At 48.1% G+C, this 21,410-nt stretch overlaps 1 protein-coding gene across 21 annotated transcripts in view; it reads right to left on the reverse strand.

Moving 5' to 3' along the window:
- Positions 1–21,410, reverse strand: part of IKZF1 (IKAROS family zinc finger 1) — a 97,840-nt gene that overhangs the window by 20,037 nt on the left and 56,393 nt on the right. For 10 of the 21 annotated variants that reach the window (XM_024990854.2, XM_005205098.4, XM_024990855.2 and 7 more), the window contains 3 exons: positions 14,351–14,410; positions 7,604–7,864; positions 1,675–1,842 (listed from right to left, as the gene is read on the reverse strand). In XM_024990854.2, coding sequence (XP_024846622.1) covers positions 1,675–1,842; positions 7,604–7,864; positions 14,351–14,410 — 489 coding nt within the window. The remainder of the gene's footprint in view (positions 1–1,674; positions 1,843–7,603; positions 7,865–14,350; positions 14,411–21,410) is intronic. The other 11 variants (XM_005205110.5, XM_005205109.4, XM_005205107.5 and 8 more) reach the window with 3 other exon arrangements.

The raw sequence follows: 21,410 nt of genomic DNA on the forward strand, positions 1-21,410 counted from the left end.
CTGTCCCAGACTTCCTGGTGAGCTCTGTAAACAGACGGTGTAACTGTCACCTCTGAAGCCTATAGGGACCCTGTAAACCTTCACCTCTCAGGGGACAACACATGCACTCCTTATTATCCACGTTGCAAGCATCCAAGAATGCTCACTGTCATGGTGTCATCATCCCACTTTGGGGAAATGCCGTCTTCCTGTCCCCTGCAGCAAAGTCCTCCCAGCCCTCAGCAGGGCCCTGGCCCAGGGTCACCCACTGATCTCCTGCTGTGGGAGGAGCCATTGGCTTCAAGTGGCTCCTTTCTCAGGAGATTTTAGGATGCTCGCCCACACCACACCATCCTGGATTTCTAAGAGCACCTAGGAGCCTCCTCTATGCTGATGGTCAGGAAGGAGGTCAGAACAAGGAGAGATGGCTGGGCCGAGCACTTGAGAACCAGACCAGCAGCCTGCCCCCCACAACTGTCTCCATGGCCTTCCAATGAGTCCCTTGGGGAGGACATCCCCCCCATACTCATAAATGCCCCCCAGCCCCCTTTCTAGGACCACTCACAGAGCCACACGTTCACTGGGAACTTTTCCAAAGGTGAACCCAGAAACCCCTCCCTGGAGACCTGCTGCCTCCTCCCTGTGCCCCTGCCATCCCTTCACATGCATCATGGCACCTGCTACACACTGGGCCTTTGCTGTCTCTTCCCTGGGGAGCTCGACAAATGTGTGAAGGCTTCAGATCCCGGCCTTAACTACACTTGCTTCCCATGGGGGAGAGACCACCTGAGTCCAGGCCAACCTTCTCCAAGGACATGCACCCCCTCCTCCGGGCCAGGGGCCTCTTTGAGGTGCTGCCCTGGGGGTGATGGGGAGCTGCTGGTCTAGGCGGTGAGCTCCCTGAGGGCAGGGGAAGGGCGTGATGTCAGATGCCCCCAGGGACAGCACACAGGTCTCACCCTGTCTTCCTCTGACCTGAAGAAGACAGGGCCACTGGATCATGGAACACCAAGGAATTTTCTATAGAGGCAGGAGATCTAGTATAATCAGAGGTTGATCTGGGCTCCCAGGCTGGAGCACTCCAAATACTGTGGAGCATTCACAGATACCATCGTCTCACCGAGACCCCAATTACCTGGATGGGCTTACAACATTCTGGTAACAGCTCCAAACTGGCCTCTCCTACCGGGGCCTCAGTCAGCCTCTGGTGTGACTGCTACACTGGGTCCCTTTGGGCCCATTTGGCGGTGCACCAGGCGACACCTTTGCAAAGAAAACTATCCCCATGATGACCCCCGACATGCTAGGCCTTAAACAGCAATGAGGGTGGCTTCACAACGATCATGGAGAGATGTGTTTGGAAACTTCGGGGCATTGGCAGCAGACTCAGGACAAGGGCAAGCTGGTAAAATCTTTGCAAAGAAAAACCCACTTACCTGAAAAATGGGATGAGGAGGACTCTCTTAAAATATTCTAAGAGGAGACGTGTGTGTGTGTGTGTGTGCATGAGCGTGTGTAATATTTCCCCACCCTTCTTCTCTGGTTTGTTGGGAGACCAGAGGACATGGCGGGAGGGAGCTGATGCTCTGACTGGGTGCAGCCAATGCCCAGGGGACTGGCCCTGGGAACAGGGCTGCCCAACAGGGAGCCAGGCGCCCCTGAGCTGAGCCGCCTGCGCCCACCCAGGGGACCTACCGGAGTGTGTCCTCAGGTGGCCGGTGAGGGCATCCCGCCGGCGACACGCGTAGTTGCAGAGGTGGCACTTGAAGGGCTTCTCCCCCGAGTGCAGCTTGATATGCCGGAGCAAGTTGCCTTTCTGTGTGAAGGAGGCCCCGCACTGGTTGCACTGGAACGGTCTCTCTCCTGGGGGGACAAGAAGGAGAGCGGTGAGAGTGGAACTCGGCGGGGACAGAGGAGGACACGACGAGAAAGTTGTTTCCCACGGGCCTGGTGACTTCCACCGGCTGCAGGTTTGATAGAACATGAGGCTTTCAGACTAAACCTGCCAGTTCCTTAACGCTTCACTGGTTGGGTCAATTTGATCTGAAAATCTAATTTTTTTCCCCTAAATCAGAATGGCACATCACAATGCAAATTCAAACTCATTTAAATAAAGTGACTGCAACATTTTGTGATGAAGAGCCACTCTTCCTGATCAGCAGTTTTGGAATAAACCAATATCCAATTTTGCGTGTTGTGGCATTTGGTGGGGGTTTTAATGTGGCTTTTTTCAAAGGGTCTTTAAAATATGCCACTGAAGCAGCAAAATAAAAAGGAAACTCATTAAAAATGCATTTCAGGATCACAAGTTCATTTCAGCGTTACATTCTTATATTTAAATGAAAGGCACTTCATTATAACAGTTATAATAACTTCTTTTCATTTACATTTTCCCTGTATTTTCCCTTTCAATTTCTTCTCCATTACCTGTCTGTCCCTATGCAGGCAAATCAGGAAAGAGACAGACAGAGTGTGAGGGTGGGAGGGAGAGAAGGAGAAAGACTGAATAAAATGAGAAGTTGAGAAACTGGAGGGACGGTTTCCGTCATCCAAAGAGAAGTCCTTAATCTCTGTCAAAATCTGAGCTGCACTGAGGGTTCTGGCTTTTTCCTTTGCCTCCTAATCCTGCAACCTTGAAGCCAGTATGAAGTCTATACGTATCTATTGAAGTCAGTTCTATTTTCAGTACAGATATTCTAAGAGATGAAATTCAGTTATTATTGGGAACTCTTTCGGGAGCAGAACCGCTGGAGTGGTCACAAAAACAACAGAACAAAACAAAAAACCCACTGAGCTCTCTGCTGTGCGTCAGCTCATGTCCCCAGACTCTGAGTCCAACAACGGGATGGACAGGCCGCTGCGGTCAAGAAATATGCTATTGACTAGTCACAGGTCTCAGAATCTAAAATCAGTGAATATTTAACTCTCACTTAAAACAGGGATACATTTGTCATGTTTAAGTAAACATCAAAACTCTTTAAAAAGTGCTTTTTTTTTTTTAGACAAAAGGCTTTGTATGACCATGATATCTGGTATTGAGATACCATGAAAATGCACTTCCTAGTAACAACTTTACCTTAGGGAAGAAGAATGTGTTAAAATGTATTTTAACAATTTTCCCAATCAATCTGCATGATTTTGGTGAACAAGACGGCACTTATCAAGAGCGATCAGAAGTGCATCTGGTACTAAATCTACACCAGATTAAATTTAGAAGCCTGTGTTGGCATCTGAATTTCAAGATTATCATCATTCTTAAGTGGGAGGGATAGATGTGCTACTGGAAAAACTGAAGCGAACTTACAATGATATTCAGTTATAGACCATTTGGAATCCTAACAATAACAATATATTCGTAATTTTCCAAAGTCTGTATCTAGATTGGATCTGACTGAGCAGAGGAAGTCCAGCAGGTGGAAAGGTGATGGTAAAAGTAACACTTCCTCAATCTCTGAGTTACAAGCCCACACTAGATGAGGAGGTTACAACAGCTAGTAGCCAGCAGAACCAAGGAGCATCTAATAGACATTGTTAATTTTCGACTAGAAACACTTCAGGGCCTTCCCCCACACGTGTGTGTGTGACTGCGGTCTTTAGCTCCAAGCAGATGGAAGAAGGAAGAAGAGTCAGGGTGACCGGCAGGGCGGACCCTTAGGGTGAGTGTTCTGGAGAGCTAGGCGGTCCAATGCCATGAACATGATCATGACAAGGATGTGGACCGTTCCTGGTGACCAACGTGCCTCGGTGTGACCCGTGCCCATGTGACATGCCCCCTCTATGCTGATGAGGTGCTGGGCGCCTGGCTTCTCCTGAGGTCTGAAAGGATGCAGGGAACACTGCCATCCAGCCAGTGTTGTCAGCGGAGAAAGGACAGATGGTTACAGTCATGAATCCCTCCAGCAGAACAGGGCAGGCAGGAAAGACAGGGGCCATGACTTCGAGAGTGAAATTTGTCTTCTAATTTGCTCTCATGTAGCCTGCTGGGCCTGGTGTCTTAATTCCACTGGCAAGCTTTCCTGGAAATCTATTTGTTTCTGACTGTTGTGCCAGCATGAATATGTAACATGGGGCCTGGGGACTGGAAGAGAGCATTCCCTGAAGCCATGACACGGAATTCAACTCAATGTGGCTTCCCTTTGGAGGTGTTAGCAGGAAAGGGCCCTGGAGCCAGAAGGCAGAACTCAGCTCATGATACCTGGTCCTTCTGCTGCCACTGCCAACTGCTTGCCCCTACAGCATGCAGCTGATGGCGAGTGAGCCCAAGTTCCTCCAAGGCTGTGCTCCCTTTTATTTAATTGGGATGAGGAGTTTTGTATCATTAATTCAAAATTTAGTCTGTAATCTCACTGACTCTGTAATCTGTCATTTCAGGGACTCTCTGAAGAACGCCTAAGCTTTTTTTCATAATTTGATTGGGTCAAAAAGAAAGTCCATGGACACCTACATCATAAAATTTCTGATCCTGTATCCGAAGAAAGTGAATTTATAAATATATTGAACCGTAAGGATTTGCCTGGGCTTACTGCAGTCATGCCTTGGATCAGCAATCAGCATGCTGCTGCTACCGCTGTTTAGTCACTGAGCCATGGACAACCCCACGGACTCCAGTCCACCAGGCTCCTCTGTTCACGGGATTTTTCCAGGCGAGGCTACTGGAGTGGTTGCCATTTCCTTCTCCAGGGCATCTTCCTGATCTGGGGATTGACCCAAGTCTCCTGGTTGGCAGGTGGATTCTTTGCCACTGAGCCACCTGGGAAGCCCAGCAGCCAATGTGAGGCTATGTTTACAAAGCCTAATGGTTGCACCTTTTCACCTACAGATGGGCAGAGAGCGGGCACAGGGCTGGACAGGATAACCACAATTCAGACATTTTTATTGATGCTTCCCATTAAAAACCCTATCATTTAGAACCAGGATGCTACACATCTGCATGGTGGGGTTCTCCCTGCATTACACGCTCCTCTCCTAACAGCCTCCCTCTGATTCTCCCGGGAGCCCTCTGAGGTTGGCAGGAAGGTGTTACTATGATGTTTGAGTTAAAAAAAATGAAATTGAGCAGCAAAACTGGGGAAGCGAAATGACGGCATCAGCGGACCACTCAGATGAAGGCAGCCACAGCCCTCGTGGTGCTGGTGATGAGGGCGGTGGCCCTGGGCAGGCGAGTCTTCCAGAAGGAAACCCGGTGTGCCCAGCCCACTGGGTGACAGCAGGTGCAAGTCCAGGCTCCCCGATGAAGGGCCCTCTGAAGTGGCAGTTTCCGGTTCACTATAAGCTGCACCTTGAGCCACCTACAGACAGTCTGGGTCCCAGCATCCTCTGGGTCTGGACTCCTGTCTGCATTTTCACAGGACCTCCGGTGAACTTTACCTTTGGGAAATGCTGCTTTTAGGGAATTCGGGGCAGGGCTGGGGATTAGCAAAGCCTGCCTTTCTGATACATTCCCCTCTGACCCCACGAATGCGGATACTTTGTAGTGTGTCTACTCAAACCTAGTTTGGCCAACATGTTGCTATTTCTATAAATACCAACCTACCACTATATCTATGCAAAGCAGAAAAGCATCATGAAGGCAATCCAGGAGTTCCTTGTTTCAGGTTTTGTTTTTTCCTTTTTAATAGAAATCAAGCTGGAATCATACAGCTGATGGTCTCTAAGTCCCTCTTTTTGGAATGAACTGTTCCGTTAGCAAAACACTCCATGTGTTGGTGCTTATCTGGCACGTAGCCATTATTTGTGGGCAGAAGTGGGCAGCAAACAGACAGTCTACTCTGCATATCTATACTTGGAAGGTTTATCATTAAATGCAGTTATTCTTTTTACCAGGGCAGGCAGTCATTATAATCTGGCCATTTAGTATGCCAGCATTTCATTCAGTTATCAAATATTTATTGAAGAGAACTTTCACTGTATAGTGAGGTTTTACTTGATTTACAGGAAAGTAATTCATTTGTGAGGTCTATTTCTCTGCCAGGAATGAATTAACATGGGTCCCAGTGCATCCTGTAAGGGGTCTCTCACCACATAACTTATGTTCACTTTAATTTCCACCTCCTGACTACTCTCCTGTGAGCTTCCCTTAGGGCTAGATGTGCTGGGGATTGTTCATGGGATAATTGGCGGATTGCCAGGCACATTAGGGAAAACAAAGTTTGCTAAACTGTAGAAGTTAAGTTTTTATCGAAAATGAATGTTGATTGAAAGTAGACATATTATACAGTTTTTCCAGATGGATGACAACCAAAAATCATTTTGGGAACTGCCTGATTCAAATATACAAATGACAACTCTACAAAGATCCGCATTTCCTTACAACCCAGCTGTTTTGCTCCACGAATTTTCTGAGTTCCTGCTTCATTTTTGATAATCAGATAAGTGTGTGGCCCAGGGAAGAATCACATGAGGTCGCGATGTTCATCTTCTTCCTCACTTCCCTGAGCTAGATTACGAAACTCACTTTGCCTTCTCAGTCTGCTGTTTTGCCAGTTTGCTAGTCTCCTCTTGTGGAGAACAGTGGAAGACCCTGGCTTTGAGATAGCCTAATCCTAACCCTAACCACAGCCCCTCGCCAGTACCCCTGGGCAGCAGGGGCTCAGGTTATGTTTATGTCCAAACTTTCAGTGATCACTGGAGTTGGCACATTTATTATGCTTTTTCCACCTTTAGAGCAGAAGAGTAAAGTTTCTATTCGGTTCTAAAGACTATGCATGCCGTTAAAGGTAAGGTGTGCCCTGTTAATATTTTATTTTGAAGACTCTTTAGGGCCGCTCGCGACACTTCCGGTGGGGAAGCACGTGACTGGTCGTCCGCCATGACTGCACTCGGGGCACCCGGGCGGGGCAGAATGTAGACCTTTTGTCTCCAGCCCCCAGTGTGGGAACATGTCAGGAGCTTGGGTGCAGCCTTCAGTTTGCACTCCTTCATTTCTGGATCCAGAATACTTTCTCTTCTGCTGCCAAAGCCTCCATCCCCCACATCCGCTAGGTCGGGGGTTTAGGTATTAAATTCTTTACCAATTTGAGAGGGTCTCCTGCATTGCAGACAGAGTCTTTACGGTCTGAGCCACCAGGGAAGCCCTCATATGGGAGCTGGTGGCAACCAAACCATCTCGGTGGGAGTGTCGCCTGGGAGGAGAAGCCTTCTGAAAACAAAGTCTTTCTGAAAGACTATACTTTGCTGCTATTCCATCAGGATTCAATGAGTGTTTCTAAGAATCAAGTCCTGTTAGTACGAATACCCCCAACATGCATCTCCCATTCCTGGTTTCTCGGTGGACAATCTGAGGAGTGGATTTCAGGGCATCAGTCTCTTACTCTGTTTGGTTTTCTTATGGGTGGACCATCTGGCACAGCCCCGCCGCCCCTATTTAGCGAGCAGAACCTCAGGCCCTTGTCAGAACTTGCACACCTGTTACCTTTACCTTTCTGTTTATAGCTTTAGTTTAGAGGATCGAATTGGTGCATGTTTAGAAATCCTTCTGGATGAACAGGGAGGCTACACCTCGCTCAGGACACTCGGCCAGGAGGGGCCTTGCCCTCTGCGACACTCGGCCGGGAGGGGCCTTGCCCTCTGCGACACACCGCGGGCACCTCCGGGCCACCGAAGGAGGAGCTACGCCAAGCCTTACCAGTGTGGCTTCTCTTGTGGACCATGAGCACATTGGGGCCGATGCAAATGATCCCACAGACATCACACTTTAGTTTGCCGTTAGGAAGTCGAATGCCTCCAGCTCCTGACAAAGCTTTGCTGCCTTGGACACTGTGCGAGCCATTCATTTTCTCTCCGGAGGCATCGAGCATCCGCAAGTCCTCCGCACACTCTTCCCCATTCACTTCACAGGCACGCCCATTCTCTTCATCACTCTGAGTCTCTACTTTAACATTACCGGCTGAAAGAGACAATACAACACAGGGGCCGCTCAGTGTCAGGCAAAAACAGAACAGCACCGCCCAGCAGCGAAGCGACCCAGTGGGAGCGACAGCTTCCAAACACAGGTTCTTAGCACCTTATCCCGGGGACAGCAGCCCGGCCTGGACCCGTCCGCCCACAGGGGGCTGTGACGTGTGGCAGTCGGCATCTCGGGGCTGGGTCAATTGCCTGCCCTTTCTGTAGGTCCAAATGGCAGAGGGTGAAGAAGTGTGGAAAAGCTATTTATAAATTCTCACTTTAGATTGGGGGGGCATGGGGGGCTATCACAGGGTAAGGTCACCAGGTCCACCGTGACAGCCCCTCTGGAGTGACCAGAGGCCAAGTCCAACACCCTGTGAGCCAGCAGAACCCCTGATCCCAGAAGATAAGTGATCGTCAAGTAATCCAGCCCCCACGGGTGGGGGCCCTTGTTTGGCAAAACCCCCTGAGAAGTGCTTATCTAGCTGAGAAAGTCCCCTTAAGCATAAGGATAACCATAAGCTTCCTTTCCTTCATTCATTCATGTGTTAATAAATGTGGGGACAAAACTCAGCAAACACACCCTCAGATTTCTGTCTGCAGATTCCTGAAAGAATTTTGTCTGTTTCTTTGGCACATGACCACTCTAAACCCTTCTTATTCTGTAGTGATAATAAAACCTGTATCCTAAAGTAGGGCCACGAGCCTGAGGGTTCTTCCAGTTGCTCAAGGGTTGACTGGGATGGTCTGTGAATGTAAACAGATCTGTACTAGCTTTTCAGAAAGAAAGACTCATGTGTGGGCATGGGGAGGGGGAGCAGGGGAGGTGAAGGGCTCTCGGTTATGATACAATAACCACTGTCCACTTTGCATTGTTGCTTCCTCAGCATCACATTTAGGGTCATTATTTCTGTCATTCGTGTGTTTTTCTTGGTAAAGAAAACAGATATTTGGTTTGCACTCTTCTGAAACAATGACTGATAAGGGATGGCTGAGTCCAACACTGTGAGGACCAGGAGAAACTGCGGTTACACTGAAAGCCCTCGTGTTCCTCACAGTCTCTACAGATGAACAAGAGGAAGGAGGTAAATTGTGCCAAGTAAAATAATCAATGAGATAGACAGCAACCACGACTACAAAGTTTTTGATCGGCGTTGTGAATCAGTGGTTCTCCCACTATGGTCCCTGGACCAAAAGCAAGTCCCTGAGAACGTGCTGGCAAGAGCAGACTTTGGGGTCCACCTCAGACCCACTGAACGAGACCCACCCCGAACCCACCCCCTTGGACACATCCACTTCCACTGGAGTCTGAGAAAGCCTGTGCTAGGAACAAGCTGGTTGGACTCAACACAGTTCTCGTGATTGGCAAGCTCAGAGCTGGGACTCTGAAATCAGAATTCCTGGTTTGGAATCTCAGCTCCATTCTTTATAAATGCTGAGATCTGGTACAACGCATGTACCTGCTCTGTACCTCAGTTTCCTCATCTGTAAAACTGGAGATTGTCAGCACCGGCCCAACTGGAGCTTTGAGAGAATTGAGGGGGTAAAGAGATGGCTCTCTGCCATCGGGACCCACAGCCGGTCCCGGAGGCAGACTGTGGGCGGCACAGGTAAAGCGCGTCAGGAGTGAACAGGATGAGAACAGTGGGAATGGAGAGTGAGGGACGGATGTCATCTTAAATCTCACAGATGCCCTGACGCCACAGGTCTTGACACTCATCTGACAGTAGTCCATGAAGGCGGGACTTTGTCATTTTCTGCCAAGTGACATTTTCTCTGAGAACTGTATTCATAGACTCAAGAAACCAGGAGGCTGAAAAGGCCTGAGATCCTTTTTGTAAATTACCCTCCGATCACTGTGGATCCTCTGGTATGGTTTTATGTAGATGTATTCAGCACCACAACAGGCTAAGTGCAAAGAATAAAATTCAGTATCGTGTGATATTCTAGTTTTATGAAAAAAAAAATAGGAAGCCCCCCAATTTGGGGGTCCCCAGATCCCTGAGCAAGGTCAGGGGAGAGTAAATCACGGGGACTGGACAGAGGGTTGGAGTCACATGGAGACACATGGAGTCACAGGAGCCAGCAGGCACATGCTGGGGATGCAGATCTGGAAGCTGCCTGCACTTGGGGGAGGAGGGGAGGGGGAGGAATTCAAGGCCAGACGGTCACAGAAAGGTCTGTGGCAAGTGAGAGGGGAGCCGGGGGTGGAGGTGAGACCCAGTGGGCCACACATCAGCCACTGGCTCAGCAGATTCAAGCATGTGTGAATTTTCTCTCCGTGTGAGGGGGAAGTTCCTATCTCTCTGTGTACAAATGCACCTTAGGTGCGTGGGAAAGGTGCAGAGACGCCCCCAACCCAAGGCGGGTGTCCACGAGGAAGGGCTCTCGCCTCACGGGGAGGTGAATGCAAGTGGCGGTCGTATTATTCTTGCACATGACGGAAATCAGGGCAGGGAACTGTCTTAACATGTGGCAAACACAGATCCGATCTCAAGAGTTGAAATCTAACATACATCCATGTTCAGTTCAGTTCAGTTGCTCAGTTGTGTCTGACTCTTTGCAACCCCATGAATCAGGTCCACATAAGGCAGAAGACACACTGGAGAAACACAAGCTCAGACAGGGCGTTTTGGCTTCACTTCTGTAAATGTGAAAGTGGCTTCAGGGGTTTTACGTGATGGTGAGCTTGACTAGCGACGTGGCCCAAGGACAGTAGATGCTGCAGGCCTGGGGGCCCGTGTCACTGGCCTACAGAGTCTCCCTGCCGCACAGGCTGGAGCCTCCTTTAAACAGGGGCACACAGTCCGGAGCGGGTCAAAAGGAAGCCCATTCCTAGATGTCAAGGGGCCCGGATGTGCTGGGCTCAGACACAAGCCTCAGGCTGAGAGCAGAAGTGCCCCCCGACCCCAGGTTCCTGAACGAAGGGAAGCAGGAGGAAGACAAAAGGGAGCCTGGAGGTCCTTCTGAGGGGGATCCCTGCTCTGGGAGCCCTCCACACTGCTGGAGGACAGAAGGCAATGCCTGGAGCGTGGTGGTAGTGGGCAGCTCTGGCAGCCAGGCTTCCACTCAAGGCACCAGAGGGGCAGGTGCGGGTGTGGAGAGCCTGCCCCTGCATCTTGTAGGCCTTCCTGGGAAGGCTCTTGGGTCTGAGAGCTGGTGGGTCCGTGGTTTTGAACTGCACACCCCGGAGCACTCAAGGGCACCAGCCTTTGCTCAAAGTGAAGGAGGAGACTGGGACCAACTTCGGCCATCCGCAGGTTCACACCCAAACACTCCAGAGCCCACCCAGAGACAAGTAGGGCCCCTGCACCCTGTGTGAGAAGGCCATGTGATCAGCCCTCTCTTATTTTCTTCCTCAGGCCCATCCTGTCATCAATTCCAGGAACCAGTCATCCTTCCTAACTTGCATTTAGTGTTCCGTGGTCCAGCCCATGGATGCTGTCTCTGTGGTCATCCCCTCTCTAAATTCCTAAACCATTCCATCAGCTCTGGTTCTTTGGACCCCAAGCTGCTTAGTTGCACTACTGCTTCTATGAAATGTTATACTCTCCTTGAATATGGGGATTATACTTATAAATATTTTGTAACTCTGTCCTTCCACCGCTTAGAAAAATGTCAAACTCAGTATGGTGCTGAGTGGAACTGATTAAATATAGAACATGAAATGGAGACTTTGTGTTTCTTGACCCTGGAACGCATTGGTTCAGGCCTAACCGTGCAGCTAACTTTTCCACAGAGTCCCAGGAGCTGATGGACGAGGCCCCGGTGTCATTATTTAATAAGCATGGCTGCCTGCAGAGTGGATGTGCCTTCAAACCCTGAGCCAAAAGCCACTTTCTTTCCAAGATGCAATTTAAAATTTGGGGAAATGAAAGTCTCGTTTTTACACATCTCAGAGACTTTCTATGTTATTAGCAACAGGACAGTCCTTAGAGTGACCCTGGGTGCCTGGTCATTAGCACACAGACAAGGTTAGCCCTGAGAGAATCCAGAGAACTTGGGGTCACGGGGGCCAGGAGGCCTGGACCTGTTGCCAACCATTGTATGCCTCATGAAAGATTAAAACGTGTTAATGCAAAGGGATATAGCACACTGGCGGCCTCGCCTCACAGATAGATGCTGTTTCCCCATCACTTTCCTTTCCCTTTAGAATGTGTCTATATATTTATAGGTGAGGTAAAGCATTGGTACTCAGATGGCATTGTTCCACTGAACAGACATTCCCTAAACTATGAGTTTAGACCAGGTAAGCTCAAAATGCTCAATATTTTAAATGAAAAATCAGGAGACAGAAATATTCCTGCAACTGGTGACTAGCTAGGAAAGATCAAATATATTTAAGGTGTATCTTGAATGAAGGTAATTAAAAATTTTAGATGAAGAAAGATGTGTAGAAGTTTTTGTGCTGCCTCTAAGGGTTTATGAAAACTTTTAAGCACTTTAAGGTTAATGAAACCACTGATTAGAACTTATATCATTAAAAATGCAGGATTTTTCATTGCAAGGAGGCATGATTACTTTCTTTACTTCCCTAATGGGAAGGTAGCCATTCCCTTCTCCAGGAGATCTTCCCGAACCAGTGACTGAACCCAGGTCTCCTGCGTTGCAGGCAGATTCTTTACCATCTGAGCCACTAGGGGAGCCCTCAACTAGAAATATGTTTATCCTTATTTGATGTTTTGGGTTTTAAAAGCAATAAAATCAGGGAGAGATAAAAGAGGAAGCGTATGAAAAACAGAATGAGTTACTAGCATTTATTTACATTTTTCTCAGGTAGCAGGGGACACAAATTGAGATAGAATAGGGTCAAACAGTTTGTTTTTAATTTTCAACAAGGGACAAGAAAGAGGTAAATGAGGAGGACAATTCTCTATCATGACCACTAGGTGGTGATGTTGGCCCAGAACAGTTGGGTTGCTTGCTTGGGTGGGGACCTCGGCAAGATCAACAGTTGCAACTTGGGTATGTGGGAGGGGGTGGAGAAGGAGGAGAGAAGAGATACTAAAACCTGTGAACCCAACTGTATAAAAGTAAAGACAGGAAGGGCATTGAAACGTGTATCATCTGTCTTACAGTATCTGCAAGTATTGTGTATCTTTATAGGCAGCAGTTTTTACATACTGAAGTCTTCACCAAAGGATCTTCTCCAACACTGCAATGTGCTTGATCCTAAACTTTCTCAGATTTAATGAAAACATGTCAGAATGTATTATCTTACTCTTAAGTGCATTTGACTTTTTAATATTTCAACAAATATTTCCATATTTCATCTCAAAATTAATATTAGTTCTCTGTGCTAGTACCTTAAAAGTGTTTTATGTAATCACATAAGCACACATATAAATACACATATACACACATATAAACATTTATATGTACATGCATATAATCTCACAGAAATAAATATCAAGCTGTTTTAAAGTCAATTCAAAGGAACATTAGTAAGAAAGAGAAAGATCTCTGTAACTTTTATAAACTGGAAAAGCAGTCAGTGTAGGTTCCAAGAAAAGGGGTAACCCTAGGTTGGTAAGTGCTAAGCCCTTTTGCTGCCAAGAGTTTTTCATAGCCAGGATGTCATAGACCTTTAACTGCTACTGACACCTTTGAGCTTAGAGTTTGTGTTAATACTTGTTACAGGATTAAGCATGACTTATGATATTGTTTTATAACATTAGAACATTTACCAATATAGGCTCTGAAGACTACATCCTAAGGGGGCAACCAACTTGCACCACTTTTAGTATTCAACTCTCTGGACATTTTAAAAAAGCCCTTTCCACTTCTTAAAATACTCCTTTAAGGATGTCGCCCAAATATATTTATCATTCATCATCTCTCAATACCTAAAAAAGAAAAATGAAATTAACATCTGCGTTGGGTTTGACAGCTCAGACCAGGAACGTCCCGCACACAGAAGCACTCAGCGTGTCTGCTCAGGAAGTGAGGACCACGAACTAACGGCCTTGATGCCCTGCGACTTTTCTCCTCTCAGTTCTGAAATTAATACTTCCGAGCTACAGAAGGAGAGCACGCATCCTTCTTTGTCCTACAGAATTGTACAAGGCATCTTGAAAGTTTGTTGGGTTATTTAACGGTGATAGAAAGTCTGGTCAGTATCATTATACTCAACCAAAGAGGAGATACTGGTAACATTCATAACGAAACTATTTAACAGCATTAGTAGAGTAATAATTCCGTTAAACTATTATTACTTCTACCCTTACTGTTACTGCACTGCCACCATGGAAGGCACGCTCCATGTGCATCCAACAGCCTATGATAAAACCAGGCGCCCACACCTCAAGTGTTTAAGTGGAGTTCTCGGTGGCAGATGCTTAATCAACAGCATGACTGATACTTATCTCAATGCTTCAAGTATGGAGGAAGGTGATGAAAAATCATGCATTCACAATATTTACACTATGGGAACTGAGTATGAAATGAACATGCATTATCGTTTTCTAGAAGCAAAGTGTATACTTACGAGAGAAAGAATTGGGAATTATTGCATGGAAATCCCTAAAGCCGTCAGCCCCATAAGCCACTGCAACAAAGAAGGCAAAAAAAAAGCTGGGCTGTAACACCATCCAAGAGACAGAGTAAGAGTTTAAAAGAAACTATTGTTGTTGTTGTTGCTGTTTTAAAAAAGGAAAGTAATATTACTCCACACCATTATTTAGCTACCAGTCTGGTACTGTCAGCCTTCAAACCAAGGGCTGAAATGGCAACACAGTGCTTACTTCGAAACGGGATCCCACTTCCCAGAGGTCTGAGCTCATGGCACCAAATCACACAGATGCTATAGAGTAAGTAACCTCTGGTGTGCTGAGCATCTTAGGCACTGCTTCTGGAACATTCTAGAACAGTGAGAAACCCTTCAGCAGAGTGGGTACAGACAGGTCCAGGATCTGCTCATCATAGCCGAGCTTCCCCTGGGAAAGTGCTTATCTTCACAGAAGCAGTGTGACTCTTAACGGGCTGACTGCATTGCAAATGTTCTTCCTTTGGCTTTTTCTTAGAAAGTCCTCACAGAAAATTAGAAAATGTTCATGCAACACACTGGGTGGGGAAAAATTTGTGTTTTCCCCTACCTCAAAGTGAACTACCAATTTCTGTGGGTATTCCTTATCAGCTGCCCTCATAAAGACTATCACCACCTCAAACTGCCAAGTTTTTTGTTTTTTTTTTTTTTCTGTTTTATAGGTTAGCGCTTTCCAGTGTGTGCCTATGTCTTGGAACTTAACAGACACTGCACATCACACACAAATACACATGTACACACACATTAGTTTTGTCTGCTGAAGTGACACCCCGGTGGCAGTCTGAGTTACATCCATAGAGTAGCTGCTAAATTAAACATGTTGCTGAACTACTGAATAGCAGAGTTTCCTGCAGGAAACAGACCTACTGAACTTGACTTAAGCCAGTGTTTTCCAAACTTATGTGCCCACAGGCCCTCCCCTCTTCCGCATGAAAATTTCAGTAAAATATTGGGAGAATGGGAAACAGTTTTGGAGACACCGCCAAAGCTATTCCTTGAAGTTGCTACCTGAATCACTTCTCAGCAAACCCTCAGCCTTCCTGTCTTCTCCTGTTTCTCGGATGCTCCTCCCTTCTGATCATCTGGATCTAACAGTCAGTACTGGTGTTCCCAGCCCCCTGCCCAGCAGGGCTGGCATCAGCTGGTCTGCCTGGTCCACCTGTGCTCCACGGTCAGCAGACAGTCAACCAGGGACACTGATTTCTCAGCGACCTTTGCAATTCTGTCGTCTTCAAGGAGCTCCAACTTCTGAAGCCCCGAGCCCTCCATATCACAGGGTGCTACCATCTCAGATGAGGGAGAAAAAGCCAAGATGTTTTGAAAGGTCAGTATTACCTTTTAAAATCAGGGACATCAGAATACACGACATAATATAAAATTTTCTGATTAAATGACATCACTGCCTTGATTCTCTGAGAAATGACTGAGACTGCTGATGGGCTTGAGCACGGCTTGATTTGAAAGTCGACCTCCTGGCACGCCTTTAGCTAGAGGCCATGTATGACAATGAGGAAGGGGAGGTGAAGGTGGAGGATCAATAGAGAGGATGAGTGAAGGAGATGAACAGTGTTCATCTAAAAGCTGCCTCCCCGGGAGAAGATGTGCACTCGCACAGGTCCTGGATGATCAGAGCATAGTCCTTAAAACACCGAAGCCCATCAGCACACCTTGCATTGAATATAAGTAACAGTACCACACATCATCAGACAGCGAACGTTACCCATTCACCAAGGGCGTCAGTTCTCTGCTTATCCTCTGTAGCTATAACGTTCTGCTTCCCCAAGGAAAGCAGAAGAAATTCACTCTTGCTCGGGCACCACCTACATTCCTGCAGGTACCAACTTTTGAGTTCAGAAAAAGGAAAGCTCCTCCCTTCCTGCAGGGAACAAGCACACAGTAGGGAAGCGTGAACACTCTCCTGTCCTGCTCTGTCCCATCTCATCCCATTTTACTCTCATCAGTCCAGTACCTCGTGGAAGGCAGGCACCAGGAACTCTACAAACAACAGGGACTTATCTATTAGCTCTTTCCACAAACTGCCTTTAGTCCCCACATGGTCCTGCAAGGCAGGGACCATCACTAAGGCACCAGGGAGGGGCTGGGGCTTCCAGGAAGCCCTGGAGTCGGTCCTCTTGGCAGTGACCGGGGGCCCAGGTGAATCTGAGACCATATACAATTAACACAGAAACTCACTACTCCAAATACACACTCTGCCTGCAGGATGGGGCTTTGGGAGCTGTGCTTTCTCCACTATGAAGCTGGAGAGCTTAAAAGTTACTGCGGCTGCACACAAGCACACACTGAGATGTGTGCACACACACTCACCACTCATGGGAGTTACAGAGCGTTTACCGACAGAATTCCCCACACAATTAACACACACACACCACGGTATGTGAAATAGATAACTAATAAGGACATCCTGCGTAGTACAAGGAACTCTACCCAATACTCTGCAATAATCTATATGGGAAAGGAGCCTAAAAGGAATGGATACATGTACATGTATAACTGAATCACTTTGCTGTGCACCCGAAGCATAACATCGTAAAGCAACTATACTCCAGTATAGAATTTTGAAGTAGATAAGCAACAAGCATATATTGTGTGGCACACGGAATTACAGCCATTATTTTGTAACAAGGTTTAAAGGAGTATAAATTGTAAAAACACTGGATCACTAAGCTGTACACCGGAAACTAATATAATTCTGTATATCAATTGTATTTCATTTAAAAATCATAAAATAAAGAATACATATATTTACTAAAATAAAGAATCCCCCACATCATTAAAATGACGACAAACAAGTGGTCTGGAAAGTAAGACCTCCCCCCACCCCCCCGCCCCAGTGCTGCCTTCTCCAGGGCCACCAGTCCCCACACCCACGGGCAGTAAGCATGCACAGCGGGCACCATGTCGCAGAGGCTCTCACTCTCCCTGGCCACTGACCCCAGTGCCCCACACGCCCATGGTGTCCCCGTGTCTGATGAACATGACATCAGCCGCACCCCCATTCTCCCTGGGCACTTGAGGGGCTGTGTTACAGGTGCAGAGTCGATGTGTTCTGGTCACAGTCCTGGCTGGTCCTGAAGCTCCACCATGGGAGCAGGAGTGATGTCTCAACTGACTCCCAGACTCTTCATTTCTTTTGTAAATTCCACCCCAAATTTCAGGCTGTTGCTTCATAAAAGGGTGCAGACAGAAGCAGATTTAGTGAACCTTGCTAAGTTTCCTAAATTTCACAGGATGCATTCTTGTCGCCAAGAACAAATTGAGCTCACTTGGTAGGAATTTTTATTCCCTGAGTTGTTATGAACATTTCTGTATAAAATGCTAGGAATGCCTCAGATTCTGAACCCTATTCAGATGGCACATTGATGACCATTCCGAGAAAAAAAGGTGAAAGGCCCAGAAACCACACTCTTCAGGTCCCTTTATTTGTGCAAATTATCAAGAATATAATTCTACGCTTCCCACACTGCTGGCACCTTTGGAAGAGATGAAGATGTACTTGGGATTTTCAAACTGGGAGAGAAGAAGTCTGTCCCCTCTCAAGTCAAAGAAAGATGGATGATTTTAGTGTAAATACATTCAGATTTTTATTTAGAAGAATTTAGAAATGTGCTGTCATATGACTTTTACACATATTCTTCAAATCATATTAAGCGTGTTGGTCACGATCAGATCATTAGTCTCAGTAACTCGTGTAAGTATGGTTTGCAGTGACTTCTCCCATGCCTGCAGATCTCACATTTCAGGGATGGGCATTCTAGTCCTGTCACGGCCCTAGTGAGAGGGTCCCTGCATGGGCCAGTGGGCAAAGAAGAGGACCAGGGACCGTCAGAGCCGAAATTCCAAGACCACATTCCTGCAGGAGAGCTAGTTACGTCCTGCAAAAGTACCAGATCTAGACTCTCTTGAGATTCCCCCACACCAGATGTTTTTGGGGTGGACCTTTGTGCTCAGACCACCCTCTATGTGAGGGAGTGCCTCGTCCTACCAGGGGAGAGAATTCTGACACTCCTGACTGTTATGCTGAGAAAGGGGTGTCCTTCCAGACTGATGGAAGAGGAAGCTATAGGTCTGACCCTGCACACGGAGCCCATGAGCGCTGGCTCACATCTCAGCTGAGTGATCCCTAAGAGGCTCCTCCTGCAGCACCCCCTTCCCACTCCAGATCCTTCCTCAGACCCCAGGGCCCCAGTGTCCACTCAGCCCTGTGTCCTGGGTGGACACAGGAAGCAATGACGTGCCAGCACCTGCTGATGGCAGGATTCTCCGGGGCTCCAGCCCGCCTGCCTGCCCTTCTGTCCCTTCATGCTGCAGACAAGCAGGTGGAATCCAAACTCCAGGTCTTCCTCCACACCCCGCTCTCCTCCTCCCGTCCCACGTGCCTGTGGTCCTCTCTCTGACCTCCTGGCCACACCCCCACCCCCGGCCGTTGATGGCCAATTCTCTCGACTTGTTTCTTTCTGACCTTTTCCAATCACATCACGTCCAGCACATGCGTGAAGCTGCCATGCTGTCTGGCGGGGCTGCCTCTACCTGCTTCACCTCCTGCCAGGGCTTCCTACCCCCACCCGGCACTGGCTCCCCTCTCAAACCATCTGACCCCTGGGCCTGAGACCCTCATCCTCAAGGCTGACTTTGTCAGGGCACCTGCTTCTAAGGTCTCCGCTATTCTGTTCTGTTCTAATGAGGGCTTCCCAGGTGGAGCTAGTGGTAAACAAGCCACCTGCCAATGCAGGAGACATAAGAGACACAGGTTCAGTCCCTGGGTTGGGAAGATGCCCCAGAGGAAGTGCTGGCAACCCACTCCAGTATTCTGATCTGGAGTATCCCATGGACAGCGGAGCCTGTGGGCTACAGTCCATAGGCTGGCAAAGAGTCAGACATGACTAAGTGATGTAGCATGCACTGTTATAATAAGACAAAACCCCAGGTCCTGTCAAATCCTGATCAGCAATGACAATGACTCTCCAGCTGGTAATACCACTCAGACAACCAAAAGCAAGAGGAAGCAAACCGCCATCCTCACCTCTTTGGAAATGCCTTGCAGCTCGTGTGAAGCTGTCCTTGTTCCAGCAGATCTGCGTCCTGTGCAGATGTCAAGGACTCTTCCCTCAAGCCTCATCCCCCAACCTGCTCAGCTAGCAAAGACTCCCCACCCACTGCAAGGCCCCTCTGCTTTCCCATCCTTGTGACACCCACTTGGAACCTACCCTCTCTCTCAGCTACACAGCCCTTGCCAACTCCACTCCAGAGCCCTTAGGATGCACGCCTAGTTGTGGAACCTGGTGTGTCCGGAGCTCAATCCTGTGCTCAGATAAAGGGCTGCAGGCCGTGGCTCCCTTCTCTGCATTTCCTCTCCTGCTGCACAAGACCTGGAACGTGATGGGCTCACCACAGGGGCCTTGAATCAAACTCCTCACTATTCCTTTTGGACACAACCATCCGACTTGAACATTTTCAGAAACCACATACATTCCAGGAGAAGCTGGAAGACAGAAGGCACCGTGCTGCTTACGTCTGAGTGTGACTCCCAAGCAGCGGGGTGTGTTTAGATGAAGTAAGTCATGGGCAAAGTGCTGGACTTGACTTCCGTTTAGAGAACTGAGCACACAGGCCCAGGATTTCTGCTGGAATGAGTCCTTTGGCTGCTCCTACCTGCGTTCCGGGACGTCACATCCCAGATGTCCCTGAATCTGCAGCCTCGCTGACTTCTAGGAAGGATGGGGAGGCGTCAGAGAGCCGGGTGCAAGGGCTGCAGGGCCGGCCCCTTGGCTTTGCCTCCCCCGGGGCTGTGGACTCAGTGAGGTGCCAGCCGCCCTGAGCCCCAAGTGCCTCATCCACCGAATGGGAACCACCGCGTCCGTCTGTCAGACTCATGTGCAGATTCATGGCAACGCTCCTCAGGCCTCTCTCTCAGCCAGCCCTCCCCTCAGTGGGAAGGCACAGGCAGATAACCACGGCTAACACACCAGCTATCTTCTCATCAGCAAAGGCTTCAGGCCGAAGGGATCAGCCACAGCCGACTGGCACCCACCAAGTTTTTCATAAGCAGGAAAAACAACAGGGCGGGGCTTTGTACGACCATGTGGTTCGGAGGACAGCTGCCCTCGGTGCTTGGAAACCCAAGTCTACACAGACTTCCCTTCCATCCCCAAACCCCGGCAGATCTTCACCTCCACTTGGGATTGGGGTGACCTTTTAAGGCCATCACTTGCCCTGACAGGGTTTCCAGTTGACGCCAGGTCATGGAACAACAGTGGCTGTTTGAAGTGAAAAGTGACAAAAATGGCCAAAGTGAACTCTGCCCTCCTTCCCACAACAGCTAACCCATGACCTGAGGATCTGCTGGGGATAAACCAGCTCCTGGTCTTCTCTCCGTGTAGCACAGCTGGTGACCAGCCCTATTTCTGTTCATACTTTATTAGTACAATTGAATTGTTCACAGTGAACTCAATAGCGTGGAAAAGCTCTGATTGACAAACCTATCGTGTAGAAAGGGAAACCAGGATAAGCAAAGATTCTTCTTCTAAAGAGTACATCTGAGCAAAGTGGTTCAAAAATGAGGATTCTGTTCATGGGAGTGTGTCTGCAGCCGTTGCTCTGGTGTCCTTAACTCACGCTCTGAGACAGAGTTCGCCACCGCTCGGGGTGAACAGGTTAAAGGATAGATTTAGGGATATTTCCAGAAAGTTAAGTCCTAGTTGTTGTTGTTGTTAATGGAAATTACCTTTTTATTGGTAAGAATGTGCATGTGTAGTTGCTCAGTCACGTCTGACTCTTTGAGACCCCATGGACTGCCTCCACAGACTGTAGCCCGCCAGGCTCCTCTGTCCATGGAATTGTCCAGGCAAGAATACTGGACCAGGTTGCCATTTCCTTCTCCAGGGGAAATTCCCCATCTAGGGATCGAACCCGGGTCTCCTGAGTCTCCTGCATCGCAGGCAGATTCTTTACCACTGAGCCACCTGGGAAGCCCCATTGGTAAAAC

The sequence above is a fragment of the Bos taurus genome, chromosome 4, assembly GCF_002263795.3.
Source record: "Bos taurus isolate L1 Dominette 01449 registration number 42190680 breed Hereford chromosome 4, ARS-UCD2.0, whole genome shotgun sequence".
Lineage (NCBI taxonomy): Eukaryota > Metazoa > Chordata > Mammalia > Artiodactyla > Bovidae > Bos > Bos taurus.